Here is a 19,660-nt window from a genome sequence, read left to right as displayed (position 1 = left end):
TCAAAAAAATTGCAGTATTACAATGACAGATAAATTAGCCCTATTCAGCTGGATATATAAAACTGCAATATCAATATAGTAAAGCAATTTTTTTAACAAACTATTTTTTGGGGGTTTGAGGCCCAACTGAAGCACCATAAATTTTGTATAAGGCCTCTTTCACACTTCAGTTTTTTGCCATCAGTCAAAATCCGCCAAAATTTGAAATTGGCGGATCCGCTTTTTCTTGCTGCGGATCCGCCATTTTCCCCATTGGGATACATTAGTGGTGGATTTTGACGGATGGTCGTCCGTTGCGTCCGATATTCGGCGGATCCGCAAAATTCTTTGCGGATTCTGTCTGAGGGGGACGGAGCTTGTAACGTTTTTTTTCGCCGTCAAATTGGCGGATGACGTCGGATCCGCCGTCATCCGCCATGTGGTAGAATGGGCGCCTATGGGCGGCGGATCCGCCGGGATCCGCGATTTTGCGGAATCCGCCGGCAGGATCCGCAAAATCGTACTGGGCATGCCCAGAAAAAAAGATACTTTTCCAGACAGTCCCAAAACTATATAAGGTGGGCTAATTGGGCCCAGACATGCAGTGTCAGCCAGCAAGCCTGCCAGAGGACACCCACCAGCCTGCCAGACGACACCCACCAAGGCTCTGCCACTGGACACCCACCAAGGCTCTGCCACAGGACACCCACCAAGGCTCTGCCACAGGACACCCACCAATGCTCTGCCACAGGACACCCACCAAGGCTCTGCCACAGGACACCCACCAAGCCTGCCAGTACCAGCTCACCTACAAGTGTGAGTATATCTATTTATGACATTTCTGTGCGTGTGTGTATGGCCTGCTAGTGTGTGGTCTGCGAGTGTTGCATGTCTGTTTTTTTTTTTTCATACATTTTTTTTCTGTTGCTTGTGTACTGCATTTTATTTTCATACAACTGTAATTATATTGTATTTTTTATGCTGTGATTGAGTGGTGTATGGTATGTGGTGTAATTGGGCCCAGACAATCCGGCACCAGCAACACAAGACACCAAGCAAGATATCCGACTCCAGCCTGCCTGACAGAAGATTCAACTAGAGCTATAAAACCTGTCTGCCCAGCTGCAAGTCTACCACCTGCAAGACCCTTGGAGCGCGTGTGTGTGTGTGTGTGTGTGTGTGTGTGTGTGTGTGTGTATGTATGGCCTGTGTGTCTAATGCATTTTTTTTTTTATTTTCCATTTTTTTTTTCTGTTGCATGTGTACTGCATTTTATTTTCATACAACTTTAATTATATTGTATTTTTTATGCTGTGATTGTGTGGTGTAAGGTCGGTTTCATATTTATAGCGCAGCGATGACCCGCACACGGCCGCCGCTGATCCCTGTCCCATCCGGTCATCGCCGCCTACTAGCACACATGGACGCTTGGGATCTGTGCACCCTATGTTTAGTATGGGGTGCGCAGATGGTGCGCTGGCAGGATTTTACTGTGTGCTGCGCACTTTTGAAGGTGTGCCATGCGCGACAAAATGCAACATGCTGTAGGCGGCGATGACCGGATGGGACGGGGATTAGTGCAAATGTGAAACCGACCTAACTGGTATTGTATGTGGTGTAATTGGGCCCAGACATCTGGCAACAGCCACACTGAAGACACCGAACCAGACATCAAACTCAGCTGCAAATCTTCCACCTGCAAGTGTGTGGTGTGTGTGTGTGTGTGTGTGTGTGTGTGTGTGGCCTGGCTTTGTGTGGGTTTTTTTCATTTTATTTTCAGATTTGCAATTGTGGTGTTATTAATGTATCTGTTGGAAATTGGTGTTTTTTTATTTTTCATTTATTGTGGTATTTAAAATAAAGAGCAGAGGAGCTCCTATTTGTTGGAAAAAAAAAATTATAAAAAAAATAAAATAAACTGTTTTTAAAAAATCTCCTTTTGTATCATTTAAAAAAAAGGTAAAATTAAGCTACCATAAAGGTACATAAGTGTGGTTAAAAGTGAGATTGCAACATGAAAATAATCTGGGTATACACAGCTGAGTTTTTAAGGGAATTCAAAAACATCCAAACACAGTGTGGGTATACACAAAATAAACACCTTCAATCACTGGTTACACTCTCGGTGAGAGTTTGAGGGAATGCAAACACTGGTTTACACACCTTAATCACTGGTTACACTTGGTAACACCTTCAATCACTGGTTACACTCTCGGTGAGAGTTTGAGGGAATGCAAACACTGGTTTACACACCTTAATCACTGGTTACGCTTGGTAACACCTTCAATCACTGGTTACTCTCGGTGAGAGTTTGAGGGAATGCAAACACTAGTTTACACACCTTAATCACTGGTTACACTCTACACTGGTTTACACACCTTCAATCACTGGTTACACTTGGTTACACTTTTTCAGGGAATTAACATGCAAAAAAAAGTGGGTTTACACCAAATATTACACACCTTCAATCACTAGTTACACTCGGTGAGAGATAAGGAAATGTAAACATGAAAACACTTAAAATCATTTTCTTAATACTTACAGATCACTTCATAATGAAGAACCAAAAAAGCAGGAGAGATGGTCAGCCAGACCGCAGAAGGGATCTTCAAAGAAACCGCAGCAGCGATGAACGGCGAGAGCGCAGCAGAGAGGAACGGCGACAGCGCAGCAGAGAGGAACGGCGAGTGTGCAGCAGACACGAACACCCAGGCCGCGGCAGAGTACACGCAAGTTTCCCTGTAAGTATAAAGACCTGAAAGCTTATTATGATCGTTTGTATAGTAGCTTAACAATTATCTTTATACTTCCAGATAACTTCAGCAAGCACCACCAACCAGACCGCAGCGGAGACTGTGAGGAATGCAGCAGCGAACACGGTCGGACAGGCCGCAGCGGAAACAGTCGGACAGGCCGCAGCAGAGAAAGTCGGACAGGCAGCAGAGATGGTCGAACAGACCGCAGCAGAGACGGCCAGCCAACCTTTATTTTCCCTGTAAGTATAAAGGCCTGAAAGCTTATTATGATCCTTTGTATAGTAGCTTAACAAGTGTCTTTATACTTGCAGATCACTTCAGGAAGCACCGCAGCTGCCAACGCAGCAGCCACAAACCATAATGTCACATCATCAGCGAGCTGAGGTAAAAAAATTTTTTTTTTTTAATTTAAACTAATTTTTTTTTTTGGGTTAAAAACACTATCCTATTATGTTTTAGCAGGAAGCTGATTCAGAGGAGCTTCCAAGAGGAGACGTGCAGGGTGGAGAGACGCAAGGAGGGGGTGCGCAGAGTGTAAGTTTAGCACATACACAGATACATAATGCTACACCCAACACAAACATTCATCACAGTGCACACACCATAACTACGCATCCATCGAAACAAAATTTTTTTTTTTTCCCACAGTCTTCAGAATCCGGTGCCCGTACTAGAGTGACTCCCAGGACATCCCAGGGTCGTCAAGGTGATGCATCTGGTGGTCGGCAAACGGTAAGTAACCCTATTTGGATAATTGTTTAAATGAACATCATGTGTTTGAATAGAATGTAATTTTTTGTTTTTTCTTTTGTTTTTTATCTTCACAGGTTTCACAGCGTGCTCCCCGCAGACATCTGGAGGAGGGTGTGGTCATCGATACTGATGACCTAATCCGTGAGGTGGAAAACCGGGAGCCGCTGTGGAACATGGCAAACCGTCTACACGCCGACCAACCAACCACCCGACGGCTCTGGGATGAGGTGTGTTCCGAGGTTATTGACAATTGGGAGGAACTCAATGCGAGGGCCAGGGATTTTGTGCGTAAGTATTACAACTTCAGTAACTTATATTTCCAGCATGTGAAGTGTTGAATACTAAACCTTTTTTTTTTTGCTTCACAGGTGACAGGGTTATCACACGGTGGCGGGATCGCTTCAAGAGGGACTACAACAAAGAGATTCAGACCCCGAGTGGATCGTCGGGAGGACGCCGGGGACCCCAGTACAAAAACTACAAACTACAAAGCCCTGGCGTTCCTGCGATCTACAATGGTGTGCAGAAGGTAAATATTCCCCAAACAATTTCTGTAGTAGAAATGTTTAACCAAATTTTTTTTCAGCAAACTTAAATTAAATAGCAATATTTTTAATATACATTTTTTTCTCCTTTTTTTTTAGCACCATCTGCAGCACTCGGGAGTCTGCATCAGAGTTGCGTCCCTCTGGAGTGATCCCTAGTGAGACCGCCCCCGGTGACCACATCGAGGTATCCGACCCCTCTGTACCTACCCTCTTGTCTCATCCCTCTATCCCCTCCACCAGCACTGGAGCAGCAGGGCAGACTTCATCACATGAAGCTGCTGGTGACGACTTGTTCCCTGTTCCCCACCCCTCAGACACTGCCGCAACATCTCGACCAACTTTTGGTTCTGGCCGGCAGCGTCTGAGGAGTCAGGAAAGGATGACCTTGTCTGACTGTTTGAGTCTAAACTCATCTGTTCAACACGGTTTCCACACTTATGGACAACGGTTATCTTCTGGGTTGACCATGATCAATCAAAGTATCATGGAACTCAGAAGATACATGGAACAGATGAATTTAGAATCAAACCAGACACCGAGACATACCTTTTTTCAATCTGTTGTCCGGCAAATGGAAGGTTTAAGTACTCACCAGCAGATGCGTGTGATGCAAGCCTGTCAGAATGCTCTAGTGGAAGTGCTTGCTGAAGCATCTCATCCTCCCCCTGTCCATCCTCCCCCTGTCCATCCTCCCTCTGTCTATCCTTCCACAGTCCATCCTTCCCCCGTCCATCCTTCCACCACCATCCATCACACAGCCGTCCCTCCTCCTACCACTCCCTCTCCTTTCTCTAGTTCCCCATTCCATTCTTCCCAGTACCTACCTTCCCCATTGCATTATACCCCAATGCCCTCACCATACCCACCCCCACATACACCTTCAATGTACCCACAAACCTCGTCTGTCCATCCACTCCCGTCCCAACCACATGTGTTAAACCCCCCTTCCACTTCTGGTCCTCACCAACTCCCTCCCCAGTCCTCTACCCCCCCCGATGTGGTCAACCCTGTTAACCCCTCCAATACTATCTCCACCCAACATTATCACACTCTGTGATGTTTTCTTAACAAAAAAAAAATAATTACAAAAAAGGTAATATATACCAAGAAAAAAAAGTTACAAAAAGTAATATATACCAAAAAAAAATTACAAAAAAGGTAATATATACCAAAAAAAAAAAAAATTACAATATTACAAATTCAGAAATAAACTGTTTTTTTTTCAAAAAACTTTATTGTGTTGTTTCTTTTTTGCTTCTTTCTTTTGAAATATTCAAATTACACCAGTGGTGTAAAAGGTAAACACAATACTTGGTAACACAACACACAACAATATTTCATAGTACACCGGTGGTGTACAAGGTACAAAAAAACACTTGGTAGCACAACATTTGGTACCATTTCAAAGTGTGAAACGCTTGGTACACAACACTTGGTAAAATTTCAAAGTGTCACATTTTACACTTGGTACCCAACACTTGGTAACATTTGTAAGTGCAAAACAACACTTGGTAAAACTTTATGCTTGGTACCCAACAATTGGTACCCAACAATTGGTAACACTGGTAAAACTTTATGCTTGGTACCCAACAATTGGTAACACTGGTAAAACTTTATGCTTGGTACCCAACAATTGGTAACACTGGTAAAACTTGGTAACACTGGTAAAACTTTATGCTTGGTACCCAACAATTGGTAACACTGGTAAAGTGTAAAACTTGAAGAAAAAAAAAAGTAAACCAAATCACATGGTAACAATGCTTGGGAAAGCCAAACACTTGGTAACATTTCAGTTAAAAAAAAAAAAAAAAAAGTTACTCACAATTGGTATAGAAAATTATATCATGTCATCTTGCCAGTCCACTTGTCCCTCTGGTGTCACAAAATAGTCTGCAAACGTGTCCCTGATTCTTGCCACTGATCCAGTACTCCGAAAAGTTTGTTGCTCATAATCCCACAAGGTGGTTCCAGACAGATTATCATCGATGGAAACTGGTTCCTTTGAAAGGACAAAATTGTGCAGGATTACACAGGCCTTCACCACCTCATCCACAGTCTCTGTTTTCATTTTCATGACTGTTAACAGGACTCTCCATTTGGCAGTTAAAATTCCAAACGCGGACTCCACCATTCTGCGCGCTCTAGTTAACCGATAGTTATAGATTCTTTTCCGGTGTGTTAATCCACGACTACCGTATGGTTTGAGTAGGTGTTTAGATAGCTGAAAAGCATCTTCGCCAACGCACACAAAAGGCATTGGTGGGCCTGTTTTTCCAGGGAGTGGTCTTGGAGGTGGGAAGTTAAAATTGTCTCCATACAAGCGACGGCCCATGGTGGAAATCTTGAACACCTGAGAGTCATTAGAACGACCGTATGCACCAATGTCCACGGCAATGAATTTGCAGTTTGCATCCGAAATGGCCATCAGCACAATAGAAAAGTATTTCTTATAGTTGTAAAACTGTGAACCAGATCCCATAGGTTTCACAATCCTGATATGCTTGCCATCCACGGCACCGATGCAGTTTGGAAACTGGCAGATTTCTTGAAACTTCTCTGCAATCTCCAGCCGGCAGCCACCTCTCCTGTGTTGGCTCTGGAATGTATTCCTCCTGTAGAGAATCCCATAATGCCCGGCAGGTCTGTTGTACAATTCCTGCAATAGTGGAAATCCCAATCCGGAACTGGAAATGGAGGGAGGTGAAGGATTCTCCAGTTGCCAGGAATCTGTTAAAAAAATTGAAACAGTAAAATTAATACAAACTACAAGCCATAACATAACAATAAAATCCTGCAGAATCTGAAACATTTTAAAAGGTAGATAACTTACCGAAGGGTCACCATCAAACGCTCCGCCGGTGATATAGAAAACCGCATTTGTGTGTCCCTTCTCCGGATTTGTTCTCCAACACGATCCAGGGTACAGTGTGACGAGCATAACATCATGGGTCTTATATAGACCTGATGATGCTATGTGGCCAGCCAATCAACAGTAATGCCACAACCAAGATGGCTATGGCATTACAGTGACTGGCAGGCAATCTCCACATGTTCATTGGCTGTCTAAAAAGCACCAAATATATGAGGCAGGGACTTGAGCTCCCGCTCAAGCATTAGAGAAATACTCTCCGAGTATTGAGCATCCCATGCACACTGATGCTCAAGAGAGATACAAGTAGTGATAAGCACGCTTGCAAATTACCAAAGTGGACACATCCTGTTCCATCATGTTGTTAAAATGCTGCCTTCTGCTAAAATGGACTGTATCAGATGGTGGTGCTAAAGAATTTTCCACATTTCAGCCATGCTAACCCTCCCTTAGAAGTGGTGGCAGTGCCCCAGCTGTGATGGAGACTTCTTCCTCCTTCTCTGCCTTTGCTTCCACTGAGTCCCCAACCTCAGGGGGAAATGCCATCAGTAGTGCGACTAACAGCGTGCATTTGTATTCCCACATTTTCCGATCTTGCTCCATGGATGGAAGTAAGAATGGTACTTTGCCCTTGTAGCGGGAATCCAGCATGATGGACACCCAGTAATCAGCACTGGTAACAATATGCGCAACTCTGTGGTCGTTGTACACACACTGCAGCATATATTGGCTCATGTGTGCCAGGCTACTCAGAGGCAACAACAAGCTATCCTCAGTGGGAGGTGTATGTCCTGTGTCCTCTGTATCCCACTAGCCATGATCCAGAGCTGCTTTGAGTGCCATCCTGCTATGAACACTGTTCCTCCTCTTTCTCCTTCTTTTTATCATTCTAATTCTCCTCATTCTCCTCTTCTCCAAATGAACCATGTGTGGATGACTGGCCTGATTACGGTGTTAATGGTCCTTGTAGCTCCTCAACTTCCTTTTGTGCCACCACCTCATACATGATTGCCTGAATCATTTTTTTCAAGCAGGCTTAGAAGTTTTATAGTAACACTGATGATGGTGTCATCAGCGCTGGCCATGTTGGTGGAACACTCAAAGTACTGCAATATGGAACACACGTCCCGCAAGGAGGTCCACTCGGAGATGAGAGGCAGTGAGTGGGAATGTAGAAGTGACACTTCAATGCAGTCAGGAGAGCAGCAGCAGGGTGAGACCTCCAAAAGCTGCACAGAAGGCACACACTTTGTCACAGCAGGTATGACATATTGGAGGTAATTTTTAAGGAAGCTACGCACCCCCAAATTTAGCACATGTACAAGGCAAGAGGTGTGCTTCAAACCAGCTAGGCCCAGAGCTACTATGAGATTTCCCCAGTTATCGCTCACCACCAGGCCGAGCTTGAGGTTTAGTGGCACCAACTGCTCATCAATCTGTTGTTTGATTGTCACCAATAGCTCCTGTGTGATGTGGGATCTTTCCCAAAAACAGATGAGTTTCAGAGAAGCCTGCCATCATTTCCCCTTGGCTGTGCTGAAGTTGGTGTTGCATGTGGTATTCTGACCGGATGAAGAGACAGAGAAGCGGAGTCGGAGCAGGAGCCAATATGGACAGAGAAATGTCCAGCAATCCTCAGTTGGGGTAGGACATGCTCCAGAATGCCTTCTACCTCAGGCCCAGCCACCAATACATTTACCCAGTGGGCAGGTAGGGAGATATAATGTCCCTTACTCATCTACAGGTGCCTCTCACAAAATTAGAATATCGTCAAAAAGTTAATTTATTTCAGTTCGTCAATACAAAAATTAAACTTGTATATTATATAGAGTCATTACAAAATGAGTGATCTATTTCAAGGGTTTATTTCTGTTAATGTTGATGATTAGGTCTTACAGCCAATGAAAACCCTAAAGTCATTTTCTCAGTAAATTAGAATACGTTATAACACCAGCTTGAAAAAATGATTTTAAAATCTGAAAGAGGGAGCAGGAGGAGCCTCAGATATTTCCTGCTTTTTCAGATGTGTTCTCCACTACAGTTCATACTTTGAATGCAAATCCCTCATCATGCAAATGGGTGCTCAGATTCAGAACATTTATGACTCTCTTCAGGCTCAGACTGACATGCAAACCACCTGTCTCTTGTTGTCAGCACATTGCCTGAAGAAATGCCAAACCAGAGAGCTCCTTTGAGCTGGCTTTGCTGTGCTTAACTCATCGGCGCAGTGACCCGTTGCAGATAATGCACTGGCTAGGGGCTGACCGCTGAGCTTTTGCACCCTGCTCCCTCTTCCTGTGCAGCTTGGGCAGCGTGGCCAAGTACTCTTTCTCCTAACTGCACATGTCAACCAGATGGCCTTCATTCCATTTGGGGTCTAGAACCTCATCATCCCCTACATCATCTTCCACCCACTCATCACCCTGGCCCTTCTTGCTGGTCTGCACATTGCAGAACGGCGCAGCAGTTGGCACTTGTGCTTTGGCATCATCATAGATGTGCTGTGGTGATCCACTGACCATGTGCACTAACCCGCCCATGTACTAATCCTCCAACTGAACAAGTTGTTGTTTATCAGTGCACTCAATCTCTTCCAGTTGTGGGTCAGGGCCAGATGGATGGCACACAGTACCCCAGCCAGCAGAGTCATCAAAAAGCAGAAGTGACTGCAGCAAGACTTTGGGCTCAAACTGCTTGGTGGATTCGCAAGGTGGTGAGGTGGAAGGCAGATTACCATGGTTCTCAGGTGTCAGCTCTGCCATTTTACCAGGAAACTGGGTGGAAGATAATGCAAAGGAATCAAAGGCACTCAGCCATCCAATCTAATACTGCCTCATCATTCGTCCAGCTGTACTTGTGCCTATGAAATTATGCAGAATGCCCTATCGCCTGCTTGCACCAGAGGAAGGTATTTCATTTGGGCATGTAGCAGGCACAGAACGACCACATCTTTTCCCTGCAGCAGCTACACTACCACCACCCCCAGCACCATGGTCACGTCCACGTCCCCTATTTGATGCTCTCTTCATTTTTTACACCCCCAAAAAGTGCACAATAGAGAAGAGAACGTGCCCAGCAGATGATTACATGTTAGTGTACTCTGTACCAGGCTGTTATGGCACTCTACACCAGGCTATTATAGCACTCTACACCAGGCTGTTATGGTACTCTACACCAAGCTGTTAGGGCACGATGCACTAGGCTGTTAGGGCATGCTGCAGCAGGCTGCTAGGGCACTCTACACCAGGTTCAGAGTAAATTAGCGGCACAAACCATGATCCAGCATTTATACAAGTCGGGTCACGTGTTGCACCAGTCAAACACAGCCATGTCAATACACGCTCTGAAATTGCCTACAGTCTAAAAGCATGCTGATTGGCTGCACTGTACCTTTCTGCTAACTCTACTTGGCTCCTAACCCGAACAGCAAAATGGACTTCTGGGAAAAAGTCAGTGTTTGGAGGTCGGCACTGGACACTAGGTGTCTGATAAAAACTTTACAGTTCTAGTTTGCTCAGCCTTAGTCACCATCCATTTTCATTATATGATTTTCATTACACTGTTTCTTCTTCTACTAAGATAATCATGACAAAGACCAAGTTAGGTCAAAATGTCGAATTTGTATCTGTACACAATTGTCAGATTTACTGAATAAAGCAATAAAGCATAATTTGTTCTAATATGTCCTTCTGGATAATATTTTGTGCTGAATGACTTTGGTCATTTCTTCTGAGCATAATTCATTGATTGGTAGTAGTGCAAGCTTATCTACCAATATAATAGGGAGAAAGGTAGCTTTTCTACCCAGGCATTGTTCCTGATGAGATTCTAAAATCCTTCTTCCACATAAAAAGACACAGATATTATAAAGGGTTGGTGGGAGGGATGGTTACTGATTTTTGCATTGGTGTCTTAGAGCTTCAAGTTACACCTCTCGTAATCAATTTTTACTGTGGGAACACCTATGGGTCACCTTCCCCAACAATATATAACATGGAATTATTCTACACATAACCAATTATATAGGCATTAGCTCCTCCAATATGACTGTTCCTCATTATAAAATCCATCACTTACTATCAGGCCAGAAAGAGAATTAGAATGTACCTTTGAGGCTCACAGGCGAGGATCAAGACAATATAATAAACAGTAAGATAAGTAACTGAATGTGATTGAAATGATTCTTTTCTGACAAAGTGAAAGCAACACACTTTAAGGTCTAAGAAGGAAAAAGGTTAAGGTTACTTAGTGTTTCATTACCAACAGCGGAGATAGGATTAGAATTTAAGGCAGATTATAATAAATCAGTTTAAGGATAAATGAAAAGAAAATCACTATTTTATCTTTTTATCCTTAAAATAAAAAAGATATTCCAATTTGCTTGGCATTTCTTATTAAGCTAATGTTAGTCATCTTTCCTACTAAGAGTAATTCATTTAGTATTTGTATAAGTTGATTATTTCTGTTAATTTTACATCTAGCAAGAATAGCTCTTATCCAAACTAAAAAGATGATAATTGATGATCTAATCCATACACATAAAATGTGGGATGTTTGGGATTGTGGATACATACTGTAATTATATTGTGTAATTATTAGTGTTGAGCGATACCACCCGATACTGAAAAATATCGTATCGGAATCGATCGGCCGATCTAAAAAAAGTATCGGGTATCGTCGATTCCGATCCCGGAAGTCCCATTCAAGTCAATGGAACAGAAATATCGGAATTAAAAAAAAAACCCTTTCTTTCCCTGTCGGTTAATTCTACCTGAAGAAAAACAACTAATAATAATGTAGAATGTATTGTGGGAGGTGTAGGAGACATTAAAGCCATAGAGGTTTAGCCCAATCAAATGGAATAGCAGGAATTTTTTTTTTTTTAAAGACGTTCGTAGTTACAAAGATCTTGACTATGTTAAAGTCTTTAATTTTTTGTCAGATATATATGTTTCACTGCTTCCATGCTCTTTACCTTCTTTTTACTTGTCCCACCCTTTCTCCTTCATCATCTTCAGCAGCAGCAGTATCTCTTCTTCTTCTTCTTCCTATTCTTCTTCATCATATTCTTGTTTGTGTCAGGCATTCCTGTAGTTATCTATAAAAGTTTGAAGATTACACCTTCCGTTCAGCCTGTCACAAAAGATTTACAACAGGATTTGTCCGCGTTCAGTTTGGCCTGCAGCAGCAGGCCTTTTCCAGGGGCACCACGAGGAGGAATGGACTCACCCCCATACACTGCTTAGTCTTCTTCTGCTTATAAATTTGATAATCTCATTTGCTCAGATTTTTAGTCTTATGCTTAATGTTCTTCTGCTTTTGTTTTTTGTGCTTCTTGGTCTTCTGTCTCTTGTTGTTCTGCATCTTGGTGGTTGTCTTCCTGTTCTTTGTCCTCTTGGTCATCTTCTTCAGGGTCATCTTTTAGGTATTCTTCTGTGTGGTCTTCAGGGTCGTCGTCTTCAGGGTCATTGTCAGGGAGATCCAGAGTGAGAATCAAAAACCATTTCCACAAGCTTGAACTTTGAAAAGTAGCAGAAGTTACAAGAAGGCTGAGGAACTGGCGAGAACCAGCTGATGGTACTGGAACCCGGAGTGGCAGCAGAATGAACAAGAGCCAATGGCACAACCGTGGACCAGCTGACGGTGCTGGAGGTACCTGTGCTCCAAAGCACTACCAAGGACCAGCAGACGTTGGTGGAACTCGGATACCGACAAGGAGGCACCTAGGCCAAAGGCACTGCCTAGAACCAGCTGAAGGTGCAGGAACCCGGATGGGTAGCAGAAGCTGCAAGAGCAAATGAAACTAGCGAGGACCAGCTGACGGTGCTGGAACTCGGAGGGGCAGCAGAAGGAACAAGAGCCAATGGGACAACCGTGGAACAGCTGACGGTGCTGGAACACGGTTACTAAGCAGGAGGTACCTGTGCTCCAAAGCACTACCAAGGACCAGCAGACGTTGGTGGAACTCGGATACCGACAAGGAGGCACCTAGGCCAAAGGCTCTGCCGAGAACCAGCTGACGTTGCTGGAACCCGGATGGGTAGCAGAAGGTACCCATGATTAACAAAGTGTCGCGTCCGGAGCAGGCCACAGTTACCGAAACCCACAGTCCTAGAGGGGGTGCTTTTCCTATTGGCACTATGGAACCAGCCTTTGTTACCAGAACCCGCAGTCAACATAGGAAGCACTGAAACTGCAGGCACCATAGACTCGGCTAACCCGACCGCAACACGACAGGACAACGTATCAGTGGCAAAGTGACGTTGACACTACCCGGAAACAGCAGGCGTGCTGTAACCAGGCTGGGCAGTAGGGAGTACCGGTGCCAAAGACACTGCCGAGAACCAGCTGACGGTGCTGGAACCCAGAGGGGCAGCAGAATGAACAAGAGCCAATGGCACAACGTGGACCAGCTGACGGTGCTGGAACACGGTTACTAAGCAGGAGGTACCTGTGCTCCAAAGCACTACCAAGGACCAGCAGATGTTGGTGGAACTCGGATACCAAGAAGGAGGCACCTAGGCCCAAGGCTCTGCCGAGAAACAGCTGACGGTGCTGGAACCCGGCTGGGCAGGAGGGAGTACCCGTGGCAAACACACTTCTGATCAGCAACATGCGATGTTGAAGCCCAGGGGTCAATCATGCAGCAGGCTGAGGCCAACTTGGAGCAAGTTTTATGATGGTTGTACACAACTACTGATTGTAACCGTGCTCCACTTTGGCCTCTGGCTCTACTGTCTCTAGTATTTCCCCTGGCCTCCAACCACGCCAGTTGCTGCTCTGCAGTGTTGTCTGCACAATCCACACTTGTTCCTGAGTTACTGGGGCTCAGTCACGTCAGTTGATCCCCTGATGTGTGTCCGGCAAGGTGTCCTGCTCTGTCCACATTCCCACAACTATTAATGGGAATGGGGCCTGAGGCCTACTTGGAGCAAGTGGAAAATAACATGTAGTGTGATGTTGAAGGCAGCAGGAGATTTTGCCATCTACAAAGCAGGGGAACAGCTGGCATTACTGAACCCCACTAACACAGGAGCTAGTGTGTGTTTCTCTGTTAAGACTGCATTTCTGAACACCAACTGGCGTTGTTGGAGCCCAGGATGAGGCATGGAGCAGACTGAGGCCTGACAGGGTTGGCATGTGGAGGCAGCAGGATACTTTGCCATCTACACAGCAGGGGAACAGCTGGCATTACTGAACCCCACTAACACAGGAGCTAGTGTTTCTTTCTCTGTTAAGACGGCACTTCTGAACACCAACTGGCGTTGTTGGAGCCCAGGATGAGGCATGGAGCAGGCTGAGGCCTGACAGGGTTGGCATGTGGAGGCAGCAGGAGACTTTGCCATCTACACAGCAGGGGAACAGCTGGCATTACTGAACCCCACTAACACAGGAGCTAGTGTGTGTTTCTCTGTGAAGACGGCACTTTTCTGAACACCAACTGGCGTTGTTGGAGCCCAGGATGAGGCATGGAGCAGGCTGAGGCCTGATAGGGTTGGCATGTGGAGGCAGCAGGAGACTTTGCCATCTACACAGCAGGGGAACAGCTGGCATTACTGAACCCCACAGACAAAGTAGCGAGTGTGTTTTTCTCTGTGTAGACGGCACTTCTGAACACCAACTGGCGTTGTTGGAGCCCAGGATGAGGCATGGATTTGGCTGAGGCCAACTTGCATCTTTTATAGAGGTTGTAGACTACTACTGATTGTAACTGTGCTCCACTTAGGCCTCTGGCTCCACTGTCTCTAGTATTTCCCCTGGCCTCCAACCCCGCCAGCGACAGCTCTGAAGTGGCGCCAGCACAATCCACACTTGTTCCTGTGTTACTTGGGCTCAGTCCCGTCAGTTGATCCCCTGATGTGTGTCCGGCAAGGTCTACTGCTCTGTCCTCATTCACACTACTAGTAATGGGAAAGTGGACAGAGCAGGAGACCTTGACGGACACACATCAGGGGATCAACTGACGTGACTGAGGTCAAGTAACACAGGAACAAGTGTGGATTGTGCAGACGCCACTTCAGAGCTGTCACTGGCTGGGTTGGAGGCCAGGGGAAATACTAGAGACAGTGGAGCCAGAGGTCTAAGTGGAGCAGGGTTAAAAATCAGTAGTAGTTTGAATGTGGATGGAGCAGGAGACTTTGCCGTCCACACAGCAGGGGAACAGCTGGCGTTACTGAACCCCACTAACACAGGAGCGAGTGTTTCAATCTGTGCTGATGGTACTTCCAGGCTACAACTGGCTGTGTTGTAGCCCAGGATCAATCCTCCGAGCAGGCTGAGGCCTACTTGGAGTGAGGAGAAAAAGCGTTGTAGTGTGAGTTTGGAGGCAGCAGGAGACTTTGCCATCTACACAGCAGGGGAACAGCTGGCGTTACTGAACCCCACAGACACAGTAGCGAGTGTGTTTTTCTCTGTGAAGACGGCACTTCTGAACACCAACTGACGTTGTTGGAGCCCAGGATGAGGCATGGAGCAGGCTGAGGCCTGATGGTGTTGGCATGTGGAGGCAGCACTAGACTTTGCCATCTAAACAGCAGGGGAACAGCTGGCATTACTGAACCCCACAGACACAGTAGCGAGTGTGTTTTTCTCTGTGAAGACGGCACTTCTGAACACCAACTGGCGTTGTTGGAGCGCAGGATGAGGCATGGAGCAGGCTGAGGCCTGATGGTGTTGGCATGTGGAGGGAGCAGGAGACTTTGCCGTCTGCACAGCAGGGGAACAGCTGAAATTACTGAACCCCACAGACACAGTAGCGAGTGTGTTTTTCTCTGTGTAGATGGCACTTCTGAACACCAACTGGCGTTGTTGGAGCCCAGGATGAGGCATGGATTTGGCTGAGGCCAACTTGCAGCATCTTTTATAGAGGTTGTAGACTACTACTAATTGTAACCGTGCTCCACTTAGGCCTCCGGCTCCACTGTCTCTAGTATTTCCCTGGCCTCCAACCCCGCCAGTGACAGCTCTGAAGTGGCGCCAGCACAATCCACACTTGTTCCTGTGTTACTTGGGCTCAGTCCCGTCAGTTGATCCCCTGATGGGTGTCCGGCAAGGTCTACTGCTCTGTCCTCATTCACACTACTAGTAATGGGAAAGTGGACAGAGCAGGAGACCTTGACGGACACACATCAGGGGATCAACTGACGTGACTGAGGCCAAGTAACACAGGAACAAGTGTGGATTGTGCAGACGCCACTTCAGAGCTGTCACTGGCGGGGTTGGAGGCCAGGGGAAATACTAGAGACAGTGGAGCCAGAGGTCTAAGTGGAGCAGGGTTAAAAATCAGTAGTAGTTTGAATGTGGATGGAGCAGGAGACTTTGCCGTCCACACAGCAGGGGAACAGCTGGTGTTACTGAACCCCACTAACACAGGAGCGAGTGTTTCAATCTGTGCGGACGGCACTTCCAGGCTACAACTGGCTGTGTTGTAGCCCAGGATCAATGCTCCGAGCAGGCTGAGGCCTACTTGGAGCGAGGAGAAAAAGCGTTGTAGTTAGAGTTGAGCGACTTTTGGTTTTTTAGGGTCGCGTTTCGTTTCGTGAAACCCGACTTTTCCAAAAGTCGGGTCGAGCAAGATCGTCCGATTATAGGGAAAAGTCGGGGTCGTCCCGAAACACGAAACCCAATGTAAGTCAATGGGAAATAAAAGTCGGCAGTGAGAGGAGGACAGGAAATACACCTACAGTGCCCATTTGAATGCCAAAAGCATCAATTCTTCTTACTTAAGCTTGTCAACCTTAATTAACTTCATAATACAAGTTACGCACTGAAAAATGGGGGTTATTTGGCTAAAGTTGTGGGGGGGAGGGCTGGCTGCAGGTTTTCATGTGCCCTGGGCGAAAGAGCGCCCCTTTAACACATACCACAACTCATCATGCTCCGATACGGCAGATAAATAGCGGTATAGTACAATGAAAAATACCTCACTTTTTACATCTCATGACGAGGCCCATCTATTTCTCCATACAGAATCATTGGTCCCATATAATGTTTGAAACAGTATATGATGAGCTCCACATAATGCTACAGTATATGTTGGTCCCCATGGATGAAGCTCCACTGTCTTATGGGCCCAAATAATGCTCCAAACATAATGGGCCCCATTTCTAATGCTCTAGTGTATAATGGGCCCTGTAAATGCTGCTCCAGTGTCTGATGTCCACCTTTGGAATGTTCCAGTGTATGGTGGGCCCCATCTATCATTCTCCAGAGTATAGTGCTCCCCAAAAATTGCTGTCCCAACATTGAAAACAATCAAATAAGTCTCCTCGCTAGGGAATCCCTGTACTTCTCTGGACAGGTGCTGTAGCTTGCTTAACAGCTCGCCAGCCGTTCTCACGCCCAGTATGGATTGCACGTGATTGCACAAAGGTTAGAAAGGGTACCGTATCCCTGGATAACATGTATGGATAGCGTACACATTCAAAATATATGTCTCAGGAGGCAGGCTCAGACGGTGTCAGGCCCAGTATGGATTGCACGTGATTGCACAAAGGTTAGAAAGGGTACCGTATCCCCGGATAACATGTATGGATAGTGTACACATTCAAAATATATGTCTCAGGAGGCAGGCTCAGACGGTGTTAGGCCCAGTATGGATTGCACGTGATTGCACAAAGGTTAGAAAGGGTACCGTATCCCCAGATAACATGTATGGATAGCGTACACATTCAAAATATATGTCTCAGGAGGCAGGCTCAGACGGTGTTAGGCCCAGTATGGATTGCACGTGATTGCACAAAGGTTAGAAAGGGTACCGTATCCCCAGATAACATGTATGGATAACTTACACATTCAAAATATATGTCTATACAGCATGAGGCAGGCTCAGACGGTGTTAGGCCCAGTATGGATTGCACGTGATTGCACAAAGGTTAGAAAGGGTACCGTATCCCTGGATAACATGTATGGATAGCGTACACATTCAAAATATATTTCTATACAGCATGAGGCAGGCTCAGACGGTGTTAGGCCCAGTATGGATTGCACGTGATTGCACAAAGGTTAGAAAGGGTACCGTATCCCTGGATAACATGTATGGATAGCGTACACATTCAAAATATATGTCTCAGGAGGCAGGCTCAGACGGTGTTAGGCCCAGTATGGATCGCACGTGATTGCACAAAGGTTAGAAAGGGTACCGTATCCCCGGATAACATGTATGGATAGCGTACACATTCAAAATATATGTCTATACAGCATGAGGCAGGCTCAGACGGTGTTAGGCCCAGTATGGATTGCACGTGATTGCACAAAGGTTAGAAAGGGTACCGTATCCCCAGATAACATGTATGGATAGCGTACACATTCAAAATATATGTCTCAGGAGGCAGGCTCAGACGGTGTTAGGCCCAGTATGGATTGCACGTGATTGCACAAAGGTTAGAAAGGGTACCGTATCCCCGGATAACATGTATGGATAGCGTACACATTCAAAATATATGTCTATACAGCATGAGGCAGGCTCAGACGGTGTTAGGCCCAGTATGGATTGCACGTGATTGCACAAAGGTTAGAAAGGGTACCGTATCCCCGGATAACATGTATGGATAGCGTACACATTCAAAATATATGTCTATACAGCATGAGGCAGGCTCAGACGGTGTTAGGCCCAGTATGGATTGCACGTGATTGCACAAAGGTTAGAAAGGGTACCGTATCCCTGGATAACATGTATGGATAGCGTACACATTCAAAATATATGTCTCAGGAGGCAGGCTCAGACGGTGTCAGGCACAGTATGGATTTGACGGCCCAGATTACACAGCGGAGGAGCAGGGAGAGGTAAAGATTGCAAATGCTGGGGCCCTGCCCAAGCAAGGGGGGCCCACTCGTGGGCGTCGGTACTGGCACTGGGCCCCTCATAGTACAGCGGTGTGTCTGACGGCGGGTGTGCACCACCACCGTCAGAGACACTTGATTGCACTATGAGGGACCCTGTGCCAGTGCCCGCGCCCAAGAGTCAGCCTACCCACCTGTCCAGGGCAACGGCACTCGCACGGTGTCGTGCGGTAGGTTGTGACCCCGGCCATGGGGGGGGAGGCAGCACAGTTAGGGAGTTTTAGAAAGTGGCATATGTTGATGTTGGACATTCAGCTGATGCAAAAGGCGAAATAGGTGAAGTACCAGGAAGAGGTGGACCAAAGCAAGCCATTTTTCTGTCACCCTATGTGTCATCAGGGGAAGGTGGGACAAAATCCTTGGAAACCCATGCGTGGTTCATTTTAATGAAGGTTAGATCATCCACATTTTGGGTTGACAGACGGGTCCTTTTTTCTGTCAGGATTGATACAGCTGCACTGAAGACTCTTTCCGATAGCACACTTGCAGCTGGGCAAGCGAGCTCCTGTAAGGCATATTGGGCCAATTCAGGCCAGGTGTCCAGTTTAGCGGCCCAATAGTCAAAGGGGAATGACCTGTGTGGGAGAACATCAATATGGGAGGAAAAGTAGTTTGTAACCATAGTTGACAACTGCTGTCTCCTGTCACTTTCCATCGATGCAGTATTACCAGTTGTGTGAGCGGTATTTGAAAAATCAGTCCACAACATTTTCATGAAACCCCTGTCTCCAACGCCACTTCTGCTGTGTGCACCACGAACACCTCTGCCAAGCTGCCCCCGGCCCGTACGGCTCGTGTGAGAACCATCACCGCTGCTGTGTGCTGGGAATGCCTCAAGCAACCGATTTACCAGAGTTGCTTGTTTATTAGCCAATATTAGGTCAAGGTTCTCCTGTGGCATGATGTTTTGTAAT

General features: G+C 46.1%; 1 protein-coding gene across 1 annotated transcript; it reads left to right on the top strand.

Moving 5' to 3' along the window:
* The first annotated feature begins 3,976 nt into the window (after window positions 1–3,976).
* LOC141088453 (uncharacterized) lies at window positions 3,977–5,108 on the top strand. Its single transcript, XM_073574572.1, has 2 exons — window positions 3,977–4,017; window positions 4,133–5,108. The coding sequence occupies exons 1-2, from the start codon at window positions 4,004–4,006 to the stop codon at window positions 5,091–5,093; spliced, it is 975 nt and encodes a 324-aa protein (XP_073430673.1). The 5' UTR covers window positions 3,977–4,003; the 3' UTR covers window positions 5,094–5,108.
* The last annotated feature ends 14,552 nt before the right edge of the window (window positions 5,109–19,660 follow it).

The sequence above is a fragment of the Dendrobates tinctorius genome, unplaced genomic scaffold (assembly GCF_039654945.1).
Source record: "Dendrobates tinctorius isolate UK_male_01 unplaced genomic scaffold, ASM3965494v1 ptg000003l, whole genome shotgun sequence".
NCBI classification, from domain to species: domain Eukaryota; kingdom Metazoa; phylum Chordata; class Amphibia; order Anura; family Dendrobatidae; genus Dendrobates; species Dendrobates tinctorius.
This window is presented reverse-complemented; position numbering and strand designations above follow the sequence as displayed.